This window comes from Toxorhynchites rutilus, chromosome 2, assembly GCF_029784135.1.
Source record: "Toxorhynchites rutilus septentrionalis strain SRP chromosome 2, ASM2978413v1, whole genome shotgun sequence".
In the NCBI taxonomy this organism is placed as follows: Eukaryota; Metazoa; Arthropoda; class Insecta; order Diptera; family Culicidae; genus Toxorhynchites; species Toxorhynchites rutilus.
The window spans coordinates 166,461,901-166,475,447 of NC_073745.1; the positions used below are offsets into that span (position 1 = coordinate 166,461,901).

Below are 13,547 nucleotides of genomic sequence, written 5' to 3' on the forward strand. Positions count from 1 at the left end.
GATTAATTAGCATAGACACTATTTTCATGGTTGGGGGCAAAGTGGTCATAGGTGAATAACAACTTACAATGTTCTGTTTACTAAAGCTGATATACCTCATCACATTCTGCTCTTGAAGAAGATCCTTTTGTGGCTTTGACCCTGGATAAATATGCCACTCCAACTAAATCAACGGAACGTTATGTGTTTCTTACTACGCTTGTGTATGCAAGAGAAAATATAAATTGAGACTCTAGATGAATAGGCCAAGCTTATTTCATACATGTACCTACTATAACAAATATGATTTGAACAAATTTGGACGAAAAAAACGCATAAATCAATAAATCATTTAGCTTGATATGGGCGGGTGACCACTTTGTCCCCACTAGGTGACCACTTTACCTCCAAGCAAAAAAAAAGTTCGATTTTTCACCTTTTTTTTCTTCTAATGATGAAAAGTGTACTATTTTGAATTTTTATAGTAAAAGCCGTTTGCTATCTTGAAGAACAATGAGTTGAACTATTATATTCTTCGAGAAACGGGAATTAAATCGGTAAGTGCGTGCTGGAAATGGGCATATTCCTTAGGTTGACCACTATGCTCCCACTTCCCCTATGTTTTTTTCTGCCAAATAGAGATGTTTGGTTTAACTAGGATATTTCTGTTTCGCAATTAACCCTTTCATTCTGGAATCTTATATCCAAAAATTATATTTATTATATTTATTTATTTTGACTCAACGTCTTTACAATGTGGCCTGATTCAAAATATTCCTCCAATTAACTCTGTTCGAGGCTCTCTCCCATAGATTTGGCCACTTTATGATTTTTATTTTTTCTTATTACATTTTGCACGATTGTTAAGTCTAAAGGTGTTTGTGAAGACCACGAGGGCACGAATCATTCAACTATTCATTTGCAAGATCGTGTATACCAAAGGACAGATAACATGGAAGCCATGACCAAAATAAAAGATTAAGAGCATATCACTCACTGACAAATTTCGGAAAGCTCTATAGAATTACTATAGAACTCGCTTCAGTAAATAATCCACACCGCGGATCGTTCGCTCGCGGATAATCGAAGTTCCACTGTATAACCAAATGAAGGTATCCACAATTTGTGTTTCTGGAAGACATGCATGCTGTAATGCATACATTTTTATTTCATTTGTATAAATTTGTAGAATTGAAGAAACAGTGAAAATAAGGATTTTTGCATAGAATAAGACTGAATCACAATATAGAAAAAGAACATTTTTTTCAGGGTATGACGGGAGTTGTTTCCTCCGATCCGTTGAGGTATATATTCCAGAAAAAGATCAGTGGCAGCTAGTAGCTCCAATGAATGTCAAACGAAGTAGAGTGGCTCTAGCGGCTAATATGGGTAAGTAAGAGTTATATAACATATATATATATATATGTTATATAGAGTTATATAACATATATATAACTTATGTTCTCTTAATTGGGATGATGCTGATATATATATATCAGCATCATCCCAATTAAGAGAACACTTGTAATACTAACCTCGAGCCAACCGCGAGTATTCGATTACATATTACTAACATAGACAATAAGAAAAATTGTCTCAATATTGAACTCCCGGCCCCGTCAGGCTAACGTCATATGAGCCTTGATAAAAATATATATTTTGGAAAAAAAATAATTATATTCCATTCTCGACAATTCTCGCTTCACAATCATAACTAAATGGATTTCCGATGGCTTATATTGCACATTTGTGTGATCTCAATAGCCTCCAAGCTATGTTTAAACTATTGAAACAATTTTTGGAACCAATAAGTAACTAGCATATTACGCGTAGACATTTTATCAATCGAATGAAGTGGTTATCATACCACTCCGAAAACGGCGTTTCCGACTTGTGCAAAGAGAAAGAGAGAGAGAGAGAGAGAGAAAAAAAAAGAGAGAGAGAGAGAGAAAAAAAAGAGAGAGAGAGAGAAAAAAAAGAGAGAGAGAGAGAAAAAAAAAGAGAGAGAGAGAGAAAAAAATAGAGAGAGAGAGAAAAAAAAAGAGAGAGAGAGAGAGAAAAAAAGAGAGAGAGAGAGAAAAAAAAAGAGAGAGAGAGAGAAAAAAAAGAGAGAGAGAGAGAAAAAAAAGAGAGAGAGAGAAAGAGAGAGAGAAAGAGAGAGAAAGAGAGAGAGAGAGAGAGAGAGAGAAAGAGAGAGAGAGAGAGAGAGAGAGAGAGAGAGAGAGAGAGAGAGAGAGAGAGAGAGAGAGAGAGAGATGAGCAGTGGAGCTGCCGGCCTAGAATAGTATTGCGGGTTTACGTCCCTGTCTCTGTCGTAGAAGCGACTAACAGGTGTTAAATAAAAAATGAGATTTTTTTCAATACCTTTCAGTAACTCAAATAAAGAGCGTAAAATTTTCTTTCTCCAAAAACATTGCTCTTTGGGCTCCTTAGAAACAGTAGGCGTGTTTGGTTTTGCTAGTTTGAATTTAGTCAAAGCAAAGATGTCGTCGAAACAGCACGTGCTCCGCGAACGCATTGTACGGTTCTACGAAACGCATTTCCAGCAAGGAAAAAAGTTCACGGTCGCACATTTTAAGGAAGAAAATGTACCTGTCAGTACGGTACTTCGTATCCTGGGTTCCCTGAACGTAGAGCGGAAGGTCGGAAGTGATCGTCCGGTGACGATAATGACTAAGCAGAGGAAGACATCGTTAAAGAAGCTGTTTGACAACAAGGACGCAACCAGCTTGCGTGACGCCGTTCGGAAATATGGCTGCTCCCACGCATTGATCCATCGGACCCTCAAGATGGAAGGAATCGTCTGCAGGAAGAAGACGAGGTCGCCGGAGTACACGGAGGAGCAGATTGAGACGGTTAAATCACAGTGTCGGTGGATGACCAAAAAATACCGCGGGACGTCTTTCGTTCTGGACGACGAAAGCTATTTTCCGCTGCCCAAAACGCATATTCCAGGAAATGATAATTACTACTCCAGCGACAAGTCATCCACACCGCCTGAAGTGAAATACAAGATCAAGCACAAGTTTGAAAAAAAGGTTATGTTGTACATCGCCATTTCCGACCGGAACATTTCAAAGCCTTGGTTTAAGCCGAGCTGTCTGGCAATCAACCAACAAATCTATCGAGAAGAGTGCCTCGATAAAATCCTGATGCCGTTCCTGAACGAGCATCACGCGGATGGGAAGTACGTCTTCTGGCCGGACAAGGCGTCTTCCCATCACGCCAAGAAGACGCTGGCGTATCTTGAGGAGAAAAAGATACCGTTCATGTCGAAAGATCGTAACCCAACAAACTTGCTCCAGTGCCGCCCAATAGAGGATTTCTTTGGCTTTTTTGGTGTATAAAAACAATTGGAGGGCCAAGGACACGAAGCAACTGACTACAAGAATCCGGAATTGTATCCGGAAAATGGACGTAAGTGCCGTACAACGTTCTTGTGAGAGCATCGCGACAAAGTTGCGTCGAACAGCAGACCACGGCTCTTACTCAAACATTCACTGACATTTTTTTGAAGAAAATACATTATGTTATTAATAAAAAATACTGAAATCGATGAAAAAAATTTTTTTTTATATGTGATTGAAAAAATTCTCATTTTTTATTTAAACCCGTTAATCGGGTGACAAAGCGAGTAAGGGCGCGGTAAAGCCTATGGATAATGCACGGGGGAAATACCGTGCACAGGAGCAACGAGAGGAGTGCCGAGCACATCAGGATCGACGCCAGTAAGATCCTGATTACGACATACTGGTATGACATGGAAAACGGCCAAGACACGGAAACGGATAACATGCGACGCTAAAGGCTGACAGTCGTGCTATTCTACTCCCTGAGTAAGGAAGGGTGACATTTTCCTGAAATGGCGTGTGGGTTAATAGTACGGTTGCCCTCGTCCCGGTAACAACTTGGCAAGTCTTCGGGTACGTTCGATGCTCGTTTAGGCTTTGGCACTAGGTACTAGGCATCAGATGTCACATTCCTGACTTGCGCTGATCCGGCTCTGAACACGGTCCCCATGAACACCAGGCTCTAGCGGCAGTAATGGAGGAATACCTGAGACCCAGCAAAGTCGGGGGATCAATCCCCTGTTCCTGCCAAAGTCCAGCGGTAGTTTAACCCAGGAAGGAGGGCTGACTGGAGATAGCATCCTGAACACGATCATGATGAGGGTCAAAGAACTCGACACCTTCGTGCAGGACAAACCCAACGTGCAGAAGTAGATCAAGACCAGGATGTCGGGTATAAGATCTCTCTTGGGACGAGCTTTGAAGGAGCACGATGGACTTGTCGAAAGGACGAAAACCACCGAGAATGTACTCGCAGAAGCGTTGCAGAGAGCTGCAACTGGACAGGTGACGCCAAAGATTCCTCGAAACCGTTCGGGAAAAAGAAAAAAGACGGGTGGGTAATGTCGGGGACATAACCGGAGTGACGTAGGACTATACAAAGGGGACAGCTTTTGTTAAATATATATTTTAAATATATTGTTTTATTTTCTTCTCCTACGTGAATACCTACCTATCTACCTGAAAAATGGATTAGTTTACTGTTAACTCTTTATGAACATGTTGATGGTTCTGAAAAGAACCTTTGGTGTTGTGTTTTTGTTATCACTCGATATTCCCATCTTGTTCGGTTAAACCTTCCTGTTTAGCTATTGCGTTTGCCACTCGCCACAGCTTTCACAGTTGGAAAATTTCTTCCCATCCAGCTTGTGACATGTTGTTCAGTAAATTACGTTTAATGCGACGTGCCGGAGATACACTCAGTGTCACATTGGAGGCTATTTTAACCTGTAATTGAACATTTCCGATGACAGTGGTACAGTGTCGACTTTCAATGTGGGGTCATAATTTGGACCCCGAACTCTATGGTGACAAAAATGTCGCATTACAGGTCCATCCAATTATCTAAATGTCGAGCTAAATATAAATTACTGTACTTTCAATCTATAAGCAATTAAGGAATTGGTGAAAATTGAATAATCGGGAAAGTCCCCAACCTTCAATAAGCTCAGCACAAATGCCAAATTCTTATACTCATCATATCCTGGCAAACAAATTATGAAAAAATCAATTTGTGTTTTATTACTATTTTGGATATTATTTTAGAAAGCATTGAACTGTATTTCGTAAACTCTTTTTTGAAAGGTTTAATGGCCCTGAAAAGCGCCGTGGTTTATGGGGGCTGCTTTTGCCACCAAAGCAGTCTGTATAAACAAACTTTTACCTTCTTCTACCAGCTGCCGTTTTGCGATTGCGTTTGCCACTCACTGAAACTAATTGTTGCCTTGATGAGCGCCGAACCGAAGCTGCTCTGTTCTTGATGCGGGTTTTCTGATTGTCGTGAGCAGCTTTGCAAGCCAACTCGAGCACTCCGACGGCCGAAACTCTCTTTTTTTTTTTTTTTTTTTTTTTTTAAGAGGTGAGGAACGCTCTACCAGCCTTACCTGGGAAGGGTTAACCCAGACGTCGAGTGGGGATCGCACCCACAAAAACCAAGCCCTCTATTCGTTGCCTTATTCCCCCTGGGACCACATCTAGGCGACTACTTCAGGGGGCGGCTGTGCTCATGCACTTCTCGAGTTTTCAACGCTAACTAGCGTTGTCCTTCCCTTTTTCTCAATATTTTTTTTTCTTTCTATTCGTTATTAATTCCACTGCGCTGATGTCCTCTTCGCAGGCATTTTGAATTTACCCGTCGAGACGTGAACCGATTAGGAATTGCCCTCCAACTTGACGCGCAACCCGTCACAGCCACCCTCGCGGGGTTTCTCACCTGTCGAGACGTGAACCGATTAGGAAGCGCCCTCCAACTTGACGCGCGCCCCGTCACAGTCACCCTGCAGGATTTCTCTTCCCAACGGAGCGCCGATTAGGCAGTGCCCTCCAACCTGACGCGCACTCCGTCACAGCTACTCTCGTGGGGTATTCACCATTTTGATCGTGGCTTCATCCTTGATGCTCGTTCCTTCGAGATGTTCGCGGTGTTCCTCCATCCAGGCCACGATCAGGCGTTGTCAGGCAGGCCTTTTGCTGTTCTCCGCGGCATTATCCGTTTACCTGTCGAGACGTGCACCGATTAGGAAGCGCCCTCCAACTTGACGCGCGCCCCGACACAGTCACCCTCGCAGGATTTCTCTTCCCATCGGAGCGCCGATTAGGTAGTGCCCTCCAACATGACGCGCACTCCATCACAGCAGCTCTCGTGGGGTATACACCAGTTTGAAGACGCCCTCCTTGACACTCACTCCGTCGTAGTTATTAAATCGGCATCCGTTTACCTGTCGAGACGTGCACCGATTAGGAAGCGCCCTCCAACTTGACGCGCGCCCCGTCACAGTCACCCTCGCAGGATTTCTCTTCCCAGCGGAGAGCCGATTAGGTGGTGCCCTCCAACACAACGGGCACCCCGTCACAGCTACTCTCGTGAGGTACCATCTCTTGCAACAGCCGTCGCCGTTGTTCACCTTTCACCGTCGGACGTTGTCAGCACTTTGGTCAGCCCTCCACCTTCGCTGCAGCTCCGACATGATTTGTGTGATTGCACTGCTCACGGCATTCCAGATCATCTCGTCGCGACACATCTCCTCCACAATATTCCCGACATGAAGTGCAGACAGCCCCTCGCGCCTTTCGGTGAACCTGGGACAGACAAAAACGACGTGCTCCGGTGTTTCCTCCATATCTCCACACTCCGGACAGAGGGGTGAAACTGCGTGCCCGAACCGGTGTAGATATTGCCTGAAACAGCCATGCCCAGACAGAAACTGCGTCAAGTAAAAGTTAACTTCACCGTGTTTCCTGTTCAACCAGGTCGAAAGTACCGGTATCAGCCTGTACGTCCATCTACCATTTTCTGCCGTATCCCATTCATACTGCCATTTGTCCAACGACTCCGCTCTCATCAATTTCCGGATACCTCTGCTTTCCCGTCGCTTGTAGCACTCGCTATCTTCCGCCAGAGTGATGCAGATGGGAATCATTCCGGCGATTACACACACAGCTTCTGTCGAAATGGTCCTATAAGCACTTACGACTCGCATGGCCATGAGTCGGAATGTGCTGTTCAGCTTCCTCCGATTTCGGTGGGTTTCCAGAGCCGCCAACCAGGCAGGGCCACCATACCTCAGTATCGACGAAGATACACTTGCCAAGAGACGCCTCTTGCTGCTGCTTGGGCCAAAGCTATTTGGCATGATCCTCGCCACCACGTTGATGGCCTTTGACGCCTTCCCACATGCATAGTCGACGTGCTGGTTGAAGTTCAGCCGGTCGTCGATCATGACTCCGAGGTGGCCGAAACTCTATAATCGCTGTTAGGTATACTGGTGCTCCGGCACCAATCCGTTCGGCCTAGTTACCCTTGCGGAGCAATCAGTGAATGCGACAGGGAACTGGGGACCTGCACGGTTCGAGTGAGACTTTGCCTTTCCCTTAACTTGTCCTCCTTTGTTACGTCCACGATGCCGATGCCGTACAACCACACGGGTTTACGGTTTGAAAGAAAATAAGATATTTTTTTGGGGTCCGCGTGTTTTATACTCTAGCGGTACACACTCACAGGATAGAGACAAATCGGCAGACTCAGCCAGAGGGGCGAGTCCAACGAGACGAACGAATGAGCGTTAAAAGGGAGCGATGGCAAAAAAATACATTCATTACGATTTGTTCGCTCGTTGGATTCACATGCAGGCTAAAAAGGGTCCTTTTCAGGATCACAAAATTATCTTCAATCTAAAGAGTTTATTGTTTTGTTATCACTCGATATCCCCATCTTGTTCGGCTAAACCTTCCTGTTTAGCGATTTGTTGCCACTCGCCACAGCTTTCACAGTTGGAAAATTTCTTCCCATCCAGCTTTGTGACATGTTGTACAGTAAATTACATTCAATGCGACGTGCCGAAGCGCCACTCAGTGTCGCATTGGAGGCGATTTTAACCTGTAATTGAACATTTGCGATGACAGTGGTACAGTGTCGACTTTCAATGTGGGGTCATAATTTGGATCTCTATGTTTACAAAAATGTTCAACTAAATAAGTCGCATTACATGTCCGTCCAATTAGCTAAATGTCGAACTAATTGTAAATTACTGTACTTTCAATCTGGAAACAATTTAAGAATTGGTGAAAATTGAATAATCAGGAAAGTCCCCAACTATCAATAAGCTCAGAACAACTGCCAAATTCACATACTCATCAGATCCTGGCAAACAAATTATGAAAAAAATCAATTTGTGTTTTATTATTATTTTGGATAATGTTTTAGAAAGCATTGAACTGTATTTCCTAAACTCTTTTTTGGAAGGTTTAATGGCCCTGAAAAGCGCCTTGTTTTATGGAATGGTTCCAATTTAGAAAACTTAGTACTCGTGGTTTTGAAAAAAACCATTTCGAACGCCCTCGATGCCGCCCTGTTCTGGATTTGCCACCAAAGCAGTTTGTATAAAGAACAAACTTTTTTCTTCTGCTACCTGATGCCGTTTTGCGATTGCGTTTGCCACTCGCCACTCGCTGCAACTGCCTGTTGTCTTGATGTCCACCGAACCGAATGTGTTCTGTTCCGAATGCGGGTTTTCTTATCGTCGCGAGCAGCTTTACCAGCTAACTCGATCACTTCGGCGGCCGAAACTATATAACGCCGGCTAGGTGGACTGGTGCACTGGTACTAACGCGCTCGGCCTAGCTACCCTTGCGGGGAACTCCAGATCAACACGGTTCGAGCGGGATTTTGCCTTTCCCTTCACTTTTTCTCCTTAACCATGTCCAGACATGGCTGCTTGGGTTGGTTTGTTGATGTGTTGTGATGCGAACCGATGTGGTGTACGGTTTGGATGAGAATGATCGTTACGGCAGCGGAGCGGGGATTTTTAAGCTGACAGGCTGGCTAGAGAATTACTTACGCATGGAGAGACTGCGACCAATGTTTCGTTCATTTTTTTTCTTTTTCCTTTCCAATCGTGCTTCATTCTATTTCGCTGCTGCTCTGCTTGCTCGTTTTGGTCGGTACGATTTGAGGAGCACAAAATGGACCAATCAAAAATGGGCACATAGTGCATTTGGACAATGCTTGATATTTCACAATTATTCAATTATTTATCTCAAGAAAAATGAAATGTTATTCGTTATGATAGATGCGTAGATATATTTCCTATCAATTGATGCAAAAACCTTTGCGATCTATTGAGAAATGCTCGAGTTATAAGCGTTCCAAATCTTGCATTTTTTCCTACTTGTTCAGTGCCTAGATTTCCATTTCACCCCCTATATCTTCCGGTTAGACGTAGTCCTACGTCAAAAGGATTCACCAGCAGAAGAAGAAATGCTTAAAAAACACAAGGACGACCACGACAACGACGAGCAAGGCAATAGTGCCGCCCAGGGCGACAGCGAAGAGCTGGGTGACAGCGACGACCAAATCGGCAACGATAGCAAGAGAAACGACTGGAGCACGGTTACGAAAAGAAACAAGAGGGAAAAAACAAAGGAACGAAGAAAAAGATGGAGAGAAAAGAGAAAATGGTGGAAAAAAAGAAAAAAGAGAATTAAAAGAGGCAGGGGCCAAAAGACAAGAAGCCTAATCCTCGGTGGGCGAGAGGCAAAGGCGATGCACTCCTCGTCGAAGCAAAGGGCAACGTATCATACGCTGACCTCTTTTAAAAAAAATGTGAGAGGACCCTGGCCTCAAGAAACTGGAGGAGAGCGTGGTGAAGTCCAGACGCACCCAAAATGGCGAAATTTTGTTCGAGCTGGAGAGAAACCCAGAAATCAGGAGTTCAGCATTCAAGGATCTTGTAGAAAGGGTTCTCGGCGATGGAGCGAACGTAAGGGCCTTATCCTCCGAGGCATCGATAGAATGCAGGAACCTCAGTCTGTTCACCACCGACATAGACCTACGTCAGAAGTTGGAGGAGGAAAACATCCTGGGCAAAGTTCCGATGAAAATCCGACTACGAAAGGCATATCGCGGGACGCAGACCGCAACGATTCGTCTCTCAACGTCTGCTGGGCTCCGGGTCGTTTTAGAATCATTCCGCCTGTTCTCAAGCAACTGGAGCGATCTTTCAAGTGTTTAAACTTCGGCCACCTGGCGAAAGGCTGTTTGGGGCCAGATAGATTCAAACTGTGCAGGAAATGCGGGATAGAGGACAGTAATGATCATACGACGGGAGGCTTTAATTGCCCTGTGTACAAACAGGCGAGGGCAAGCCAACAGTGATGGAGGTAACCCAAAATAATCTCAACCATTGTGGCATCACGCAGCAACTGTTGTGGCAGTCAATAACAGAAACAAAATGTGATGTCGCAATTATCGCGTAGCCGTATCGCGTTCCCCCCGGTAACGGCAATTGGGTGACGGATAAAGTGGGAATGGGCGCCATCCAGGTCATGGGCCGATATCCCATTCAGGAGGTAGTCTCGCGGAACGCGGGTGAACTGACGGAAATGCCAGCAACAGCATGTGATATAATAATGCAAAGAAAAAGCGACCTCCAGCCTATTGGTGGAGTGAGGCACTTGGCGTGCTTCGGGCCAACTGCCTTAGCGCCAGAAGACGCTTCCAGCGGTCAAGCATAAACACCAGAGAAGAGCGGAGAGTGGAATTCAGAGAGGCTAAATTCACTCTTAAACGGGCGATTAAGCGGAGCAAATCTCATTGCTAAATCTTATGTCGGGAAGTGGACGGTCAATCCATGGGGCAATGCTTACCGAGTGGTGATGGCGTAGCTCAGGGGCCCAACGACACCCTCCGAAATGTGTCCCGAAAAATTAAAAATTATCGTAGAATGATTATTTCCGCAGCACGACCCAACGACCTGGCCACCCACTCCATATGGAGAGGATGAGCATCCAAACAGAAGCTCAGAGGAAATCGATACTGCGCAGTGATAACGATCGACGTTAAGAACGCATTCAATAGTGTCAGCTGGGAGGCCATCGCGACTGCGCTCCACACGATGAGAGTCCCAGACTACCTGTGCAGAATACTGAGAAGCTACCTCGAGAACCGTGTGCTGGTATACGAGACAAACACGGGCCAAGCGCAGATTAAAACTACGGCGGGAGTTCCGCAGGGCTCTATCCTGGGCCCATCGCTCTGGAACAGATGCGCGTATGATGGCGTACTAAAACTGAATCTGCCCAGAGGTGTGGAGATCATTGGCTTCGCGGATGACATCGTTATTCTCGTGACATCCTTCGAAATGTCGAAATGCTCGCGACCGAGTCGATAGACATGATCGGAAGGTGGATGGAAAGCAGCAGTAAGAGGCACCTTTTGACTAGTGTCTCCTCATCGACATTACGATACGAGGGTCCAGCTTGGATCGCGGCGTTAGAAACTCAGCGGAACACGAGGAGGCTAAATAGTACGTACCGGCTCATGGCGATGCGAGTCGTGAGTGCGTACAGAACCATATCAACAGAAGCGGTCTGCGTCATAGCCAGGTTAGTCCCCATCGACATTATCTTGTCGGGGGACAGCGAGTGCTACATGAGGAGGGGAACCAGAGGAATCCGGAAGCTAATGAGAGCGGAGTCGATGACTGGGTGGCAGCAAGAGTAGAGTGCGACTCAAAACGACAGATGGACGCACACGCTCATAACGACACTAATGGGCTGGGTGAACAGGAAACATGGAGAGGTGAATTTCCACCTAACGCAGTTTTTGTCTGGTCATGGCTGCTTCAGGCAGTATCTGCACCGGTTCGGACACGCAAGATCGCCTCTTTGTCCGGAGTGTGGAGATGTGGAGGAAATACGTCGTATTCGTATGTCCCAGATTCACCGCAAGGCGCGAGGGCCTGCATACGCTTCATGCTGGGAACATCGTGGAGTGAACAGTGTAATCGTCCACACCATGTCCGAGCTACGGCGAGAGTGGACGACCGACCAGCGTGCGGATAACGCCTGACTATAAAAGATGAACAATAGCGAGATCTGAAGCACCGACTAGTACCTCACGAGAGCGGCCGTGACGGAGTGACGGAGGGCTTGGTTTTTGTGGGTGAGATCCCCACTCGACGTCTGGGTTAACCCTTCCCAGATAAGGCAGGTAGAGCGTTCCTCACCTCTATAAAAAAGATAGAGTGAGAGAGAGAGAGAATCTTAGAATCGTAGTTCGTAGCATGTATGCATAAAGTTATAGAATAATATCAACATCATGTAGTGTATAATATATTGTATGTATGAACAATTGTATATTCTAGGTAAACTTTGGGCTATCGGAGGATATGATGGAGAATCTAACTTATCGACGGTAGAGGTAAGTCAGTTGATTCTAAATGCGTACGTTTTTCGCAAGTCAATTACGTAAATTCGCAATTCGTTGCAACTCAAACTGTGTTTGTTTCACAAACATTTTATAAATGACCGTGTATTCCAGTTTTCCGAATATCCGAAATGACGATAATCAAAAATTTTTTTTCAGGTATATGATCCAAAGACTGATACTTGGACGTTCGTTTCACCAATGCGGCATCATGGTGGAGGAGTAGGAGCAGGTGTTATACCCAACATGGTCAAATAGCTATCTATTTATATATAGTTTAATATGTAGTGTTAAGTTGTTATCATACCACCTAAACGTGAGAGGTTCGGCATTTGATGGAAAATCGATTGCGATAGGATTATATAAACGTTCTAGTCAGGAAATATATTTTGACATATGAGAAATTCACACGTATACTACGACAAATCAATCATTTCGGTGGCTAATAGTTCCAAATTTATATTCATGGAAAAATGAACGCTCATTGCTCATTCATAAACGGTTAAGTTATCCTTTTTAAGTACGCGTTTCTCATGTATTATTTAAATGACTGTATTATATAACTTAGAAATCAATATTTGATGCATTTGAAATACACATCTCAACAGATTTTAAATTAATTCTCAGCAGGTTCTTATAGCCTCTGCTTAAAAGCATTTCGCAAAACATGAATAATTCATTATAACCGAAAGATCCTTTAATCGTTGTCTTTGTTTTTAACCCTTTCAGGACCATAAGGTTACGGTACCTTATTAAATCAATTTAGCTATATGTTATGAATCAATAGGCACCCTAAAAACATAATTTATACTAAAAATTCAAAAAACTTTTACCTTTTTTTTGTTAAATTTATGGCACAAATATGTCCCTATGGTCGCTATTATGTATTGCCAGTAAAAATAATAAAAAGGTACATTCCGAAATATTAAAATAAAAAAATAATTTACAATGGTTACGTGAATATTTAATTAATCCATGATTTTTGCTTGGGACATCGGCGTCCCCGTGGTCGTGAAAGGGTTAAACTAATGATAACTGCTACTGACATGGAAATTTCTGCACAGTGACACTGGACAACAGGATGTCAGTTGTTATCAACGAGCCATGCTAGACAATTTCGTCTACCACTGTTACTGCCAAGAAGGATTTTATTACGATCAGCCCATCCTGTTAGCATGTATTAGACGCATTGATTCCAAGTCCAATCAGCCCTGCTACATGTTTCATGTTTACCATCCACCCGAGGAAAAATACGACCACGTAGAAATACCTCACGTCATCGAAGGCCATCAACA

General features: G+C 44.2%; 1 protein-coding gene across 4 annotated transcripts in view; it reads left to right on the plus strand.

The window, feature by feature from the left end:
* LOC129769000 (kelch-like protein 18) overlaps positions 1-12,899 on the plus strand; it is a 36,541-nt gene extending 23,642 nt beyond the window's left edge. For 3 of the 4 annotated variants that reach the window (XM_055770985.1, XM_055770991.1, XM_055770986.1), the window contains 3 exons: positions 1,249-1,368; positions 12,191-12,246; positions 12,412-12,899. In XM_055770985.1, the coding sequence (XP_055626960.1) occupies positions 1,249-1,368; positions 12,191-12,246; positions 12,412-12,510 (275 nt within the window). In that variant the 3' untranslated portion in view covers positions 12,511-12,899. Of the gene's footprint in view, positions 1-464; positions 537-1,248; positions 1,369-12,190; positions 12,247-12,411 lie in introns of those variants that run through there. The other variant, XM_055770987.1, reaches the window with a different exon arrangement.
* Positions 12,900-13,547: the final 648 nt, after the last annotated feature.